The following is a 15,809-nucleotide window of genomic DNA, read 5'->3' as shown; positions in this document are numbered from 1 at the left end:
TTTCTCAAAAAGCTTATTTCAAATTCTGCATATTGTAAAATCAAAACCTTGACCTTATCTTTAATACTTCTTGGAGACAATTATCTATAAAGCCCTAGCAGAAGTTCATACAAGAAAATTATCAGGCTGATGCAATTTTTGCAACTGACACACTTATTCTTCATCATTGTTATTTATTTTATATAGTAAATGAAATTGTAAAACACTAGTTTTAAGCTACAACTAAACCAGAGATAGCATTAAACATTTAAACTGATAAATCAGTAACATTCTAAAGGATGGAAAGAACTACAACTTCAAAACTTGAAAACCAGTTCTCTATTAGAGCTCAGGAAAATACTTAAAAGATCATATTCAGTTGGTATATTTTGGAAATAACCCACTGATATTTAAATTATTTGATATTCAGTGTTTTAGTATTCATGTGTTGGATTTTAGTGGAAAAAGGTAAATGAGGTCAATTTTATGGGACTGAGGTAAAATGGACTACATCTTGTGTTATTCACTTAACACTTTGATGGGATTTTTTTCTCAAAGTCATAATCTACAATTATAGGTGTAGTAACTACCATATCTGAGGAAACCAGAGATTCTTGTATTAAAAAACCATGCCCTCAACGGGTTGTTGTTAAATGAGTGCAGAGTTGCTGTTTGGAATGATGGAAAAGTTCTGGAAATGGATAGTGGTAATGGTAATGGTAGTACAATATCATGAATGTACTTATTAATATTACTTAACTGTACTCTTAAAATGATTAAGATGGTAAATTTTGTGTTATGCGTATTTTCCACAATCAGAAAAATTTTATTTTTAATAAAAATAAATAAAATAAAAAGGAAAGTAACAAAAACAATTTCTTGTCACTAACATGTACCCATTAGAAAATAAAATTATATATATACTTTTTTCCTTACTGAAACATGACATATACTATAAATTTTTAATCTAGAGAAGGGAAGAGGGTTCTGTTATTAACCTGATAACCACTGGGTTACCTCTGCTTATATAACTAGAAGAAATCAGCATCTATTTGAAAACTATGTGATGATTAGAGAAAGGCTAAGCCTGAGCACTTCAATTCTAAAGTATGACATTTTAAGGCCATGTTGGATTAAGAAATTCAAGACTGATAAATGATGAGTGCACTTTTATTTCTGTTTGCTTCAGAATGTATGCACTTCCACTGAAGATAATCTGTAAGGCCAAAGAATGTTCATGGTGCTGTGGTATGTGAAATGGGATCAGCTTCTATCTGACACATGAGCTCCTTTGACAAAGTAGTTGGCACTTTTCTCTTTTGGTCCCACTGGAAGTCCATTTTAAATCCTGTTCCCTTCCCAGCTCAAATTCAGGACTATTGCAGATACAAGTGGAGGGCAGCATGCATGAACTACCTTCAGCAACTAGATTTTCAGAAAATCTAGCTATGCCTAATTGCTTTACCTGCATATTCCAATATGAAAACTTCCCACCTAATCCCCACATAACTTGTGATCATATTTTTAAGAGAACTGAGTGCAATGGTTGCTTGGCTGTGGTGTCATTGTTCATGCAGCTGTTTCTAACTTTAGTTAGCTTGTCAACAATGGGGAATGATCGAGATGGCTGAGACAACTGTGCAACTGGAGCACATACCCAGAAGAAATAAAAGAAAAACACCTAGAGCTTGGGGCAAATAAAATTTACCCTATTAGAAATCTTTAAATGTTGTTATAATTTACATTAATAAAATGTATGAAAGTCTTAAGAAACCCAGGACAAGGATATTTTTTTCTAATGAAGAGTGTGATTTTCCTATCTTTCCACTTGCTCAGCTCCTTCATATTTGTTATGGGATAAACTGAATTTAACTTTAATAGTTATAGCTGGAAAAACATTATTGAGACTTTAAAACTGTAGTTCTTTTGAAACGAGCAGAACGAGCACCTTCACCAAATTTTCCAGTGAGCAGCCCAGGGTTAGGAATGAACACCGTTTCTTTGAGAAGCAGCGGAAGGGAAAGAGGCTGTTAACAACAAGGCTGGCTTGCTGTTTTTAGTCTTGACGAAGCTGGTGGAGGCGGCTGTGGCACAGGAGTGTATGATCTGAGAGTCTGTGGCTGGCAAGGCCAATTTATATGAGCAACATGGGACATTTTAAAACTAAGGACATTCATTGAAAATGAAGGACTTTCATTAGCACTATGGCACATTTGTGGCCAGAAACAAACGCATGAAACAAGTAGTTCATTACTTTAATGTCCACTTCATGAGCTTCGTTTCTTGCCCACCATTTTGCCCACTCCATTTGATGCTCATTCTAGGCTTCAGAGTTATCACCTCCTAGGGATGCTTGCATTTGAAATGAAGGGACCCTAAACTCATAATTCAACCTGAATGACTTGCTACAATTATTAATGGGAGAATATTAAGCCTTAGTGCTGGCGAGATTTTAAGATACTTGGCCTCCTTCCATTCAGCAAGTGCACCTCTGTCCTCCTGTACTTAAGGCCAGTCTTGTAGCAGCAGAAAGTGAGGCAGCATGGAAAGAGAAGACAGTGGCTCCATTTTAAATTGTAGGTGGCAGCATCTCAATATTGTATTGCAATATTGTATTGCAGCATCTCTATTTTATCCACTCTGCAAGCTTTGTGTGTTCATAACATATTTTAAATTTTGGGGCATGATTACTATGATTTTAAACCTTAGTTCTCTATATTCTTTAGGAAAGAGTCAGTTTGCAGATGTTAAATACCAAACTTTAACAGATTTTAATCCTGTTGGATGGATATTTCCAGAAAAAATTATATTCTTTCCTATTCTCTTATATACACCCTCTGAATGGGCCCAGGGTGTGGCCAGTAATGAGTGGCTGTGACTGTGAAGTCTCACGGGCTTTAATTTGTCCTGGACTCCTTAGTTTCCTGAGAACTTTTATATCCTTAAGGCCCAGCACATGGTAGCCACATTGACATTTGTTGTTTAGTTTTTTACTAAGATAACAAATTAGGGTTATCAATATGGAAAATAATAATGATCTGTACTATACCACAGTTCTGCCCCAATCAAGTATTTTGCCCCTTTATACATTCTTTTTCTGCTTCCTGTCCTGCCAAGCAGGTAGTCTGCCATTAATTTGCCAATAGCAAAGTCCTATACAATGTCAGAAAGTTTCATTTTATTAGTTGTGTATGTGTCTATACCAGGATTATTTTCCTATCCTAATTTATAGCTTCTAATCTGCCACATATCACTGGAACGCCATTGACTAACTTTTCCAAATTGACAAAAAGAATTTGGGCAACTGGAACACAAGACTCTAACATATGGAACGTATACTTCTGTTCCCGTGGGGTAAGATGTTGCTACAGTGTAAAAATTTCAGGCTAAAATAATATGACTATATGGAAGCTGCTGTTTGCAAAACTTATTTTGAGGAAATGCATACCAATCCAATTCTGTCATTACTAGTCTTTTCAGAAAAGCAATTGTTTGTGACCAATAATGAGGCTGCAGTTAGACAATTTCCATTAACATCATGTAAATGGAAAGGTAATTTTTTTTGGTCAGATTGCAAGAAGAAAACATGTTCAATATAACTTACCACATTTCTAAATGAAGATGTGTAAAAAATGAGGAACTAATGATGTTTCGTCATGTAATACTGCAGAGAATATTTATAACGCCTTCTGTGTTAACATCTAATTTGTATTGCCAGGTAAGAAAATATATAGTGAAACTTAACATTCATGCAAATGTATCTTTGTGTGATATGGGTTGAAAAAAAACCTCCACAAAATCTGGCAGTCGGAAGTCTGTTTTCTAGTAGATAGACATGGAGAAAATAAAGTTTTATAATTTCCTGTATCCTATGTAGTATATAAAATTAGAAAATAATAACAGTTCACCCAAAGACAATCAAGGTACAAAACTGTGGTTCTTTTCCTTAAGGAATAACACATCACATTTAAAAAAATTATATTTTGAACACCTTTTCCAAGGTCTTTTAGTGCAGTGAAAACCATGTTTGAGTTAGTTATGGCATCATCAAGAAAGTAATGGCTGTTGGGATAACCAATGAACTGTGCTCTTATATCAGCTCATACAAATAGCTTATAACAGATGTGTCAGAAAATAAGGATAAAAGCATAGAAAAAGAATACAGTTAACATCAGACCATGCAGTGGTTGAATGGGCTGAAACAGTAAGTGAATGGTGAATTCTGAGTTCAGAAATTGATGTGGGTTGGTGCCTAGTAAAGGTTGGTGCTCCATAAATAGCTTCTGGCCCAAAGCTGACTCCTTCATGCACTGTGAACAGAAACTCTGCAGTCTTGTAGCACATTGCTCAAATGAAAATCATGTACACCTCAGTTTTCTCATCTGAAAAATGAAGATGTGGAACTAGACATTTCCAAAATCTCTCTCAACACAGAGTCTGAACTTCCAAGAAACACTTCAAGCACATTAGAAGCAAAACAATGTGTTTTCAAATCAATTAAAAAAAAATCAGAGGCTATATTTGGTCTAGTTCCCTGGTGGGGTGTCTGACTTTATTGTTTTATGCAGAAAAAAAAGTAGTGCAACATATTGCTTTTAATTTTATATAATGTTTTTGCTATCTATATCAAATATTAATAATGATAATAATAATAAAAATGTTTAGGTGTCAAATATTATTACCACTTGGAATCTACCCATCTGTTTGTGCTCTGATATTCACAATACAAACTAGAACAAATATATCTTTACTTCACTAAACAGCACTGAAAATATTCCTTCTGATGATTTTCCTATTAGGATTATGGTTGGAAAGTCTAGGGTGTGGATGCTACACTGTGCCATGCTTATTGTATCTCCAGGAAGGAAAGGGCGAGAGGACCGAAGATTTGCAAAGTTCTTTGACTGTGAAACAGTAACTTACATCAAAGATTAGTTAGATGTGAAGTAGAAGCAAATGAAGAAGAGTTTTTGGTGTGCAAGATCATGTTAAAGTGATATGTGATTGCTAAATCAAACCCGCATGTATCTGGTTGCCCATTCTTGTTACGGTACAGAGAATCCTGGGGCATCCCTACTATGCCTGGAAGGGACATCTGTCATCCTGGCTGGCTGGCTCCCAGCACAGGCTCATCACGAGGCAGCCCTGTAAATAGAACCACCATGGGCAGGGCTTGAACAGGGAGACCCAGTTCCATAAATGCCATAGTGCTGAAGGGAGATAGAAATGGAGCCATGGGAAGCTAGGACTAACCCTTAGGGTGCCCCACTTACAGTTTCAGTAAATACAGAGCTCAATATCGGTGCAGGGAAAGAGATTTCCAGGAAGACAAAAGTTGACCAAAAAAAAAAAATTAGAAGAAGAAAGAGGGGAAGAGGAAGAGGAAGATAAAGAGGAGGGGGTACTGGGGGTGGGGAAGAAGAAGAAAAACAGTAGCTTTGGGAAGAGATAGCAATAAAATTGTTTCCATGGCTATGAATTTTAATGTTATAGCCTTGGGGACAATGTAGGTCTCTTTAAGATCGTTTTCCTTAACAAGACCTGACTGAGGCGTTGTTAGCAGCAGAATGGGAACCAGAGGGGGCTATTCTACTGCCAAGAGGGCAGGCTATGCCCTTGGTTTAATCCTGAATGAATCTCCAGCCCAAAACAACTCCCTGGAACATGGACTCTAAGCAGCAACTCTACAGTCCTGTGACACATTGCTAAAGTGAAAACTGCCACAGTTGTGGGTTCCTGTGTCTCTCCTGTTAAACAGGATCCAAGCAGCCTCTCCTGCTCTCTCCCCATCTCACTTTCCTTCCAGCGGTGTTCCCTTCCTATACTTGCCTGTGGTCTTTAAAAGTGTGGCCTGAAGGAGGCAGGACTTCAAAACTAGACCCCCATCCGAGTTTAGTTATTCGTCATTTAGTCCATGCTCTAATGTTGTTGGATAATATTTGATACGTGCTGGACCTACGTTGTGTAAACAGGGCAAAAACAGAATGGCAAGAAGGTTTACCAGCTCCTTTCCCCTGCCCCCTTTCCTAGTGGTCTTGTGACTAATGGTCTCAGAAACACTTTGCTCTAAGTGGAGCTAAACCTGGAATCATGGTACTTCGTGTTCTGCTGCCAATTTCCAGTCAAGAACCAGGAGTCTTGATATTTTGGTCTGTTTCTATTTAACCAGGGGAGTGTGGCTGTGGTTCAGTACAAGCCTGGGGGCTGGGCACTGGGTAAAATTGAGGGAGAGGAGGTGGAATTATGTGATTGTGGGTGAGGGGTGCATGGTCACAGGGGATGACTTTCATCTCTTCCTTTTTGTCCAGGAGTTGTTTTGCCAGGGAAGCCACTCTGAGTAAATATGAAACCAGCCACTTGACTTTGGTGATAATAATTTGTAGCTCTGAGGCAAAGAGCCTGCTCTCCTGGCCCTCAGCACCGCCCTCACTATGAGTCAGTGGTACTTAAATAGCATCTCAGCAGGCTGGACTGGCTGCACCTGGACAGCGACACCCTTTCTGTCCTGATGGGCTCAATTCACTAAAGCAAACAACTGCTATACGGGTTTGAGTGGGGGGAAAGAAAGCAAACAAAAGACTTTAATATTGCATTCTAGGTTATTCTATGCATTGATAACATCCTGACTTTGACAAGTTTGGGAGCTTGAAGTTTACTCAAACTTTCAGAGCCACTGAGGCCATTGCTCAGTGGATTAAAGGTCAAGGTGAAAACAAAGTCTCCTGATGTATGCGTTAGGCTCAGCGCAGCTTTGGGCCATGAGCCGGATCTTACCCACCCACCCACCTCAGCTACATGGTCCCTGGTGGTACAGTACTCCAAGCTGCGGATCAAGGTCTGTTCACACTCCTTGGCTTTGGCACGCCAGTTCACACTGTCCCCCTCAAGGACGTCCAGCTGCTGCTGGAGATTCTTTGCAGAAACATTAAAGCAGTTCTAAAAATGAAAGAGAAATGGAAGGGATGGGTGAAACAGCAGTGAGATGGATATTCCACTTACCCGCATTATGAAGCTCATAAATGACATTAAAATAAGAACAGGTTCCTGATTTATTTTACCTTAAGTATATTTGAATATAATGATTTCAGAAAAGCCAGACACCAACATGCTGTCTGGGAAAGGCAAACTGTTACATTTCCAGTCTTGAAACTTCAGTTGTGAAGATATGCTCATCACACCCAGCTCCTTAGAGACACCATTCATTATAAGGTATAATTTTTACTTCAAAAGGCATAAAATATGCATTAGAAACACTTGGCTTCTGCGCTATAATTTTCCTGTCAGCTTGATCTTAACCTCAGGTTCATTATGCAAGCGCTCCACAGCTACTCAGCACAGAGGGCTGCTGAGGCCAGGGCCACACTGACTGGAGAACAATTGACATTATTTATGCAAAGTGAAACATTTTACTTGTTTTTCTTTTTAAAATAAATTTATGAATAAAATGAAACTTTTAAAAAAGAAACTCTTTCTTGGCAAAAAAATAGATTCTATTCTATTCTACTAACAGCAACAGATATTTTAAATTTCTATGTCTTTCAGTTAACAGAATTAGGTGCACAGCATTCCATATAATTTAATAGATATCTTAAATAAACTATAAAATTGGCCATTGTGGTTTTATTAATGTTATACATATTGAATAGGAAAAACATATTCTTTTCTCTCTTCAAATTAGGAATTTCTTTAAAAATCAGCGCAATGTGCTATTTATAAAAATCTGATCTGTAATTACTCCCTCCTTTCAATACAGTGGTATAAAGCAGATCCAATCACTAGTATACTGGATAGAGTGAGAAGCCTCCTCTATCCTGGACTTATATGGATAAAGCAGCTTCTCTGAGCCTCAGATTCTTCACTTATAAAATGTGGGTCTTGGGATAGATTATCTCCAGGATACCTTCCAGATCTGAAATGTTAAAGCAGCATTGTCCAGGTGAAATACAATGGGAGTCACATGAATATAATTTTCTAGCAGTCATATTAAAAGTAAAAAGGAAACAGGTGCAATTAATTTTCATACTATACTTTGTTTAACCAAGTATTTCCAAATACCATCACTTTAACATGTAACCAAATGTAAAAAATATTATACAGTAATTTTTTTCATACCAAGTCCTTGAAATCTGGTGTGTATTTCACACTTTACAGCACATCTCAATTGTCGTTAAATTTCTAGCAGAAATACTTGATATATATTTAAATTTCATGGGAGTTACAGTTTAAAATGTAGATTCACGTATTCAAGTTGTTCCCAACATACTTAAAAGTTTTCCAGTAACTACACTGTCAGTTTTAAAGTGTAAATTAATTCAAATGAAATAAAATTAAAAGTTTAGTTCCTTAGTTGCATTAGTCACATTTCAAATGTGAAAATCAAAATGTCAATATTAGACAAAACAGTGCTACAATTTTTTAAATTGGCATGAGAATAGATGCATTAAACAAGTCAATCTAACTAATTAGATTTTCTCCTTAAAATAGTTGTCTTGTTGTAGCTGGTAGAAATTCACCACACATAACTACCCCAATGATTTTATACATTCTTTAATTTAAGACATACTAGGTTATCTGCCTGGTTTCTTTCATATTATAGCCCAACTCCTAGCTAACTAGATATGAGTATGGTATATAATGAGGTGTGAATAAGCATACAACTAGGTATGAATGATGATGTTCGAAGTTGCTTACCGGCTGCTGCACAGATGAGATGACCTCTACGCCTAGGGAAAGGGCCAGTTTGTGGAGATGGTCTATATGTGCCTGCTTTTCCTGAAAGCGATTGAGGTGAGCCTGGGCCCCATGAGCATCATCCAGTTCCCTTGGCTGTTCTAGAAACTCTAATTGCCTTGATTTGATGAGATGTCCCAGCTGGAATTTAGGGCATTAAGAATTAACATGGGTTTTGTATTTTTATGAAGACAGATTTTTAAAAATTCTATTTCTTATAATGTATTTTACTAGCTGGTCAAAATGCTGCCAGGCCCCTCTGTAACTGTGTTATGGACAAATGAATGTTACAGTGCTGCAAACCAAGAGGGTCAGATCAAGGACCTGACATTGTTAGTTCTATTAAAGAAGAAAACATTCTTTTTGGTCACAGCCTAAAACCTCACCAAGATACAGACCTGTGTTCTGAATAAATTCAGAGGCTATTTTAAAGAGATATCAGTACATCTACATTTTCTGTTAATAGAGGCTAATTACTGAAGTTTTATTGAGTACTCTATAATGTCAGGTATTTGAGATATAAAATAATTGAATATGTTTTCTTCCTTCAAAGAGCTTACACTTGAGTTGGGGGAAAAAAATGTAAGAATCAATGCTAAAAATGACAGATGTGTGGAATAAACAATGAAAGTTCTAGAAATTTAGGAGAGAAGGAAATCACTCAAGTGAGGCAGGCTTGATGGAAGGAGCAACAGAGTTTAGATACGGTGGGGAAGGAGAAAGGCTCTGGGCAATAATGGCCACTGAGGCAGGGCTGGGGGTGAGGAGAGGCAAGCCATCTCGGAGGGGTAAAGAAGAAGTCAGTTTGGCTGGGACACAGGGGAGGTTAAGAAAAGTTAGAGGCCAGGTTGTAGAAGGCTTCTAACATCAGAATAAGCAATTTGGCCTTTATTACATGATAATTTATTTTTAATTTCATATTTAAAACTGAGAGTCTTCCGGATATCCATGACAAGTCTTACCTCCTCCCTGACTTGGTGGAATTGGACGACCTTGTACAGGATACCCTCGTAATCTTGGATCCTGTCTTTCTGTTTTTGATGGAGGTGAACAAGGTCCTTCAACTGTTGGGACTTCTCTTTCACAGGGGCTCCTTTGCCACTTAACTCTTCTGATTCTTTTATAAGGTATTGAACCTCATCATTCAGTTGCTAAGAAGGTAAGAGCAATAAAAGAAATCCAGCTTTTAGTGAGTTTTTTTACTTTACAGCTAACTCCTTGGATCTGAATCACAAATCTCTCTCATTTGTTAACAAATACTGATTGTTAGCCTTGCCCCTGTCCCTGCAAATCCAGGCTTTGTGCTTGATGCTAGGGATACATTGTTCCATCTCCATCTTCTCAGAGTTTAAAAAAGTTATGAACAATGCCGAAAAAGTGTTTCAAAGCCAGGTGGTGAATTGGAAAGTCATGTATTTCTAGGGCACACCAAATATTCTAGTTGTTTGTTAAGTAAATGTATTTTAGATATTTTATGAAGCCATGATCATTTCTGATATTTAATACAGACTAGAATCAGATCGTATGGTAAGAAAGCCAAGAGAAGACAAGTGTAAAAATATATTGGGGGGATTACTTGTCCCCCTTAGTCATTCCAGAATCCACACATAGCCACCACACTTAAGGAGGAATAAACCACTTTCCCTTTTATCCAGCACTGCTCAGTTATCCCTTACAGGAATCCATATCTTGGGGTAGAACGTGCAAAGAATGGACAACCCAAAGAGGAAGCCACTATAATTTCAGGGATAAAAATAGTGGAAATAATTTAGGCTAAGGAATAATTTGCCAAAGAGTAACCTAATAAGGGTCTTTAAGTTGAAATTAACCACGTGAACATCAACTATGAGTACACCACAGTGACAGAGCTAAGAAGCTTGGCAATGGCCCCTGATGTAGAGGAATTTACTCATACACTAGCACATGTTCAGGGGCATGTGCACATCTGTACACACAAAATGCAAGTAAGCATATAACATAGGGTATATCAAAGTACCTAACATGTAGGCTAACTGAATTTCCTGAGTTTAGAGGAAAGAGTTCTTGGTGGGCTACAATGCTGTGTGTTTTGTGTGGGGCTGGGGGTGGGTTATGCACAGCACCAGTCTTATCTTTAAGGTATCTAAATTAGATACTTCCTAATAGAAATTCAATCTGATTCTGGCATTCTAGAAGCCAACACTTGTGAAGTAGTAACAAACAAAAATGCTAGTATATTAATGTTGCAGCAAAGAACAAGAAGCCAGGCAGGAGGATAACGTGACCAGCACCCATTTTTGGCAGCTGCGTCAGGTTTAGGAGTGGCAGGAGGTGGGGGTAAGGGATGCATTGGCCATCAGGGCCTGGGAGCATGACTCATGATTTTCTCTCTCAGATCCTGAGGCTCTTTGAGAGGAAGAACGGGAGAGCACAGCAGAATTCCTGGGCAGGTGGTAGGAGGTTGGGTTGCCAGGAGGTGGGGATACCAACATCACAGTGGTAATTTCAAGGACAGTGGGCAGTGTAGCCTCTGTGTCAAGGGCTGCCCATCCTTGCTCTGAGGTGTCTCAATCTAAAACATGTCTGTACCTGGAGGAAAATTATTAGAGTGAATATATATGATAAAATAATTGCATATAAGTGAAAAGAAGCTAATATAATAAGGACATTTTGTAGACCATATGTTTGTGTATCATGAAATACAGAACACTGCAGACAAACAGTAAGAAAATGTGTTTTTAAAGCAGATTTTTAGACAAGTACTGCTTTTGTTTAAAAAAATAGTAATTCAACAGTCTGTTAAAATTAATTAAATAAACCTCTACCAAACAATTTTAATTTTCTTTGCATTCACCCAAATCCACCAATCTGTTTCTTCACCTGGAACTGAGGCTTCATTTCATTCCATTTTTTCTGTAGACCTAAAATGGTCTGGAAGCTCCCTCCAAGGTCAAGTGCAGACACAGGCATAAGTGCTTCCTGAAGAAGTTTTAAGTGGTAAGTAGTCTGAAATAAACATTCAATAGTTATGCATGTTTTCTTTGACACCACCAACAAATATGTTATGATCATGCCAGTGATGAGACAGGATATCATCAAATTTTTCAATCTTTAATGAAAACACTTAACTACCTCAAGTGAGCTCATGGTTCTAAACCACCAGTGAACAAAAAAGTACAGGCCTGGGTTTCTTCTACCTTTTTCGGTTCTATTGCAGTAAAATATATATAACAAAATTTACCATTTTATCTGTTCTTAAGTATTTAGTTTGGTAGCATTAGTACATGCACACTGGTGTGCAACCATCCATCTCCAGAAGTTTTTCATCATCCCAAACCGAAACTCTGTACCCATTGAACACTAACCTCACTGCCTTCTCCCCTCAATCCCTGGTAACCTCTATTCTGCCTTCTCTTTTTATGAATTTGACTACTCTAAGTACCTCATATAAATGGAATCACGTAATATATATCCTTTTGTGGATGACTTATTTCACTCAACATCATGTTTTTGAGGTTTCTCCCTGTTGTAGCATACGTTAGAATTTCATTCCTTCTTAGGGCTGAGTACCATCCATTGCGTGTCTCCGTACCTTCCTAAGTTGCTCTTTGAATGCTCCCCACTGTTGCTTCACAGGCTTGCTTGCACTGGCTTTAAGTTGCCATGCCAAACGAAGGTGGCTGAGTTCTTCTTTGCCTGCCTTCTGGCTTTCCAGAGTGTTCTCTGTAATGTGCACTTCATTTTTCACATTTAATATTTCATTTTCTTTTGCCTGTTAAATTAATAATCCATATAATGACTTTTCCTTCCCAGAGATACAACATTTTTGCATACAACTACTTTAGGAGGCACACACTTGATCATAGCTAAAGCAGAGAACAGTTCTTATATCAAGACAAGTCTGGAATGCCTGTGTGGAGGCACAGTGGAGCTCTCAGAACCCATGCTCTAAGTCTGGACATTAGGTTCTGAGTTCTTCAAGACCCCAGTGGTGTTTGAGTCCCCTCTCCACCAGTGTCTGGTTATTTCCTAGGACTACAGAGCTGAATGGATGAGACCAGACCCAGAAATGTTGAGGTCAAGATTATTTTAATGGACAAGTTTTGAAGTGTATTCCACCTTTATTTTAATACACTCATGAAAGTATGTCAAGAACCTCACTATTAGGGAACATAGGGGGCAGACTATTCTGAGTCTGTTTTTTCTCTTTATCCCATTGTGTATATTATTTTAAATCTCCCTTGTGAGCAGTTCCTCAGGTTACTCCTTTTCATGAGAACTGAAATGTGCATCTGTATATTTCTACACTGGTTTCTCTATTGTGCAGCACAAGCACAGTATCCCAATTCAAAGACTTCTCTTTCCAGCTTCCATATGTTTTGGCGGACAGATTTGAAATCTTTTAACAATGGTTAAAAGGAGAAATAATATTTAAATAAGGAAAAATTCAACTGGAGGCAAAACTGCAAGAGAGGTAAAGAGTAATAATAGCATGTTCTTTTTTAATGTGCAAACATCAAAAATTGCAGAACAATATTTGTTGGGTAAAACTATGACTTTTACCTTGATGGGCAGCCCTTCTCAATAAATCATTGAATTTCTAAGGAGTAAATGTACATGGATTTCTATAGTGGCAGTGACAGCTAGGTATCTAAAAGTCAAGGGGCCTTTTATAATGAGTCAGAAGATAGCCTCATAAATATGTAATAGGATTTTTAAAATAATAGACCATCTTGTTTTTAAATTATTTAAATGACATTAATATTGCACATTTATATTTTATATGAATTTAGATATTATAAAGTGTCAATTAATTACAAAAAATTTATAATTGTGGGTCCTAAATGGGATCTCTCCCATGAATTTGGGGATATGGGGGAAAAAAATAATCTATTCTATAATTATGATTAATAAGATATTACATATTATCAAAAATATTAAACAACTTCAGTGGGCCTAATCCCAAATCATATTTCGTATCTGTGCTGTATATAAAGTTAGAGTATCTTTCATATATGATTAAGAAACTATTAATCAAAACATAAGCAATGTATAATTTAATGTAAACTTGGAAGTCTTAGCATGTTAATGCCAACTAAAGCAGCAAGTATGGCCGTTTGAGTGAGGCCTAGGAAAGGAAGAGCAGAGTAATGTTTGCTGAGGTCTAGCTGGCAGGATCCAAGGAATAGTGATGGTGTATTTGGCAGACTTGAGTATTTTGATGACTCAGGAAGATGAACTAATTTGCCTGAGGTTTAGTTAGTAAACACATTACTCATTCCATTCTTGTGTAAGGGCATGGAAAATTTTGCCATAATCTGGCTGAATGAGGCACAATGAATGGTCTGTCTTGCTTTCCAGACATCTTGATAACAAAAAGCCCAGATAGAAGTAGCTCAGATAGCTTTCTTGATATTCACTACCATAAACTGGTAAATTGGCAGTCTCACCAAACTGTCTGCCAGATTTGTCACCTAAATCAGTTTCTCTGATCTTGATAATTTTCAGATGAACTGAAAATTTTTCAATTTCAAGCTTGAACATATGAGCCACGGCAACCCAATCAAGAGCAGAACACTCAGCAGGAAATGCCAGCAGGCCTTCTTCCTTCTTAACAACCAAACTGGTTACCACATTGCAGCAATAATGTTGTTTAAAAGCCACAGGACACAAAAAAATATGAACAGATTAAAAGACGCATTTTGGATTTCCTTCATTTGTGCAGTATAACAACGAAGCAAAACTGAAGGACCAAAATAGCAGCAGACTCACAGACTCCAAGAAGGGACTAGTGGTTACCAAAGGGGAGGGAGGGAGAAGGGGACTGAGGGATATTATGATTGGCACACATGGTGTGGGGGGGATCATGGGGAAGACAGGGTAGCACAGAGACGACAAGTAGTGACTCTGCGGCATCTTACTACACTGATGGACAGTGACTGCAATGGGGTTTGAGGGGGACACGATAATATGGGTGACTGTAGTAACCACATTGTTTTTTCATGTGAAACCTTCATAAGAGTGTATATCAATAATACCTCAATAAAAAAAGATACATTTTACTTGCTTTACCAATAATTTCCTATTTCAGAATGTCACTGAATCAATAAGGTTAACTATCATGTGGACCTTAATTCTTATCAGAAAGAAGGAGTTTATATGATGGTGGTAAAGACCTTGATCTTGGGGTAAAGTATGTATTTTTTTTACATAATGCCTCATATTTGGTAAATATTCATTAATCCTGCCAAGGACTGCAAGACTGGAAACCAAGAGAAAATGTAGACAATAGAAACAACTCCAGATCCAGATGTTGGAATTAGCTGACAAACACTTTAAAACATCCATGATTAAAATGGCCAAGAAAGTATAGGAAAGATGGATAAAGATAAGACAGAGGATTTCATCAGCAATTGAAATCTGATAAAATACAATGAATTGGAAATTTCAGAACTGAAAAATAAAATTTCTGAAATGAAGGTAAAAGAAACAGGATAGACAAAAAAATGCAAATTCCTTTACAAATGCAAAATAGAGAGGTGTACCAAGAGACGGAAGAATACATACTGAACAAAGTAAAAACTGTACAATGGATAATACATATTCTAAATGTCCCAAATGAAAAATAACAATTATTTTTTACAATAAAGCACATGTATAACACAAGAACATGAGCAAATTGCTTAGCAAGTTTTCTCTGATGAATAAGGATAGTATTAGATAAATTAGAACTATCTAATGCATATTTTGTTTCCACATAGATTTAACAATAATTGTCTTCAAACAACAAAGGTTGAAACAGAGAGGGTAAAGAGGGAATTGTAGCTCAAAATAGATGAGGATTGTTAAACTGAGCCTAATTCTTCCAACTGAATTCAGCTCTGGATTGAGATTCATCACATCTCAGAGTCCTGAGAAAGTTGCAGATGGCAGTTATCTTTGCAAATATACAGAAAACAGGAGAAGGGCCAGGAAATTAGAGAAAGGAAAATGCCCTGATTTTCAAAAGGAGGCAAAGGATGAGCTATATAATCTAGGTTGGTAAGCTTTACATTGAAAACCGGTGCAATAAGTTCATTGTTCATCGCGCATTTTGAGAGCACTTTGGAAGGAATCCCTTG

General features: G+C 37.3%; 1 protein-coding gene across 4 annotated transcripts in view; it reads right to left on the bottom strand.

The window, feature by feature from the left end:
* The window catches only part of CCDC141 (coiled-coil domain containing 141), a 176,451-nt gene that overhangs the window by 23,134 nt on the left and 137,508 nt on the right, over positions 1-15,809 (bottom strand). For all 4 annotated transcript variants that reach the window (XM_073218601.1, XM_037000310.2, XM_037000309.2 and 1 more), the window contains exons 13-17: positions 12,281-12,460; positions 11,569-11,694; positions 9,672-9,860; positions 8,671-8,850; positions 6,766-6,915 (exon numbers count right to left, since the gene is read on the bottom strand). In XM_073218601.1, coding sequence (XP_073074702.1) covers positions 6,766-6,915; positions 8,671-8,850; positions 9,672-9,860; positions 11,569-11,694; positions 12,281-12,460 — 825 coding nt within the window. The remainder of the gene's footprint in view (positions 1-6,765; positions 6,916-8,670; positions 8,851-9,671; positions 9,861-11,568; positions 11,695-12,280; positions 12,461-15,809) is intronic.

This window comes from Manis javanica, chromosome 12 (assembly GCF_040802235.1).
Source record: "Manis javanica isolate MJ-LG chromosome 12, MJ_LKY, whole genome shotgun sequence".
NCBI lineage: Eukaryota > Metazoa > Chordata > Mammalia > Pholidota > Manidae > Manis > Manis javanica.
This window is presented reverse-complemented; position numbering and strand designations above follow the sequence as displayed.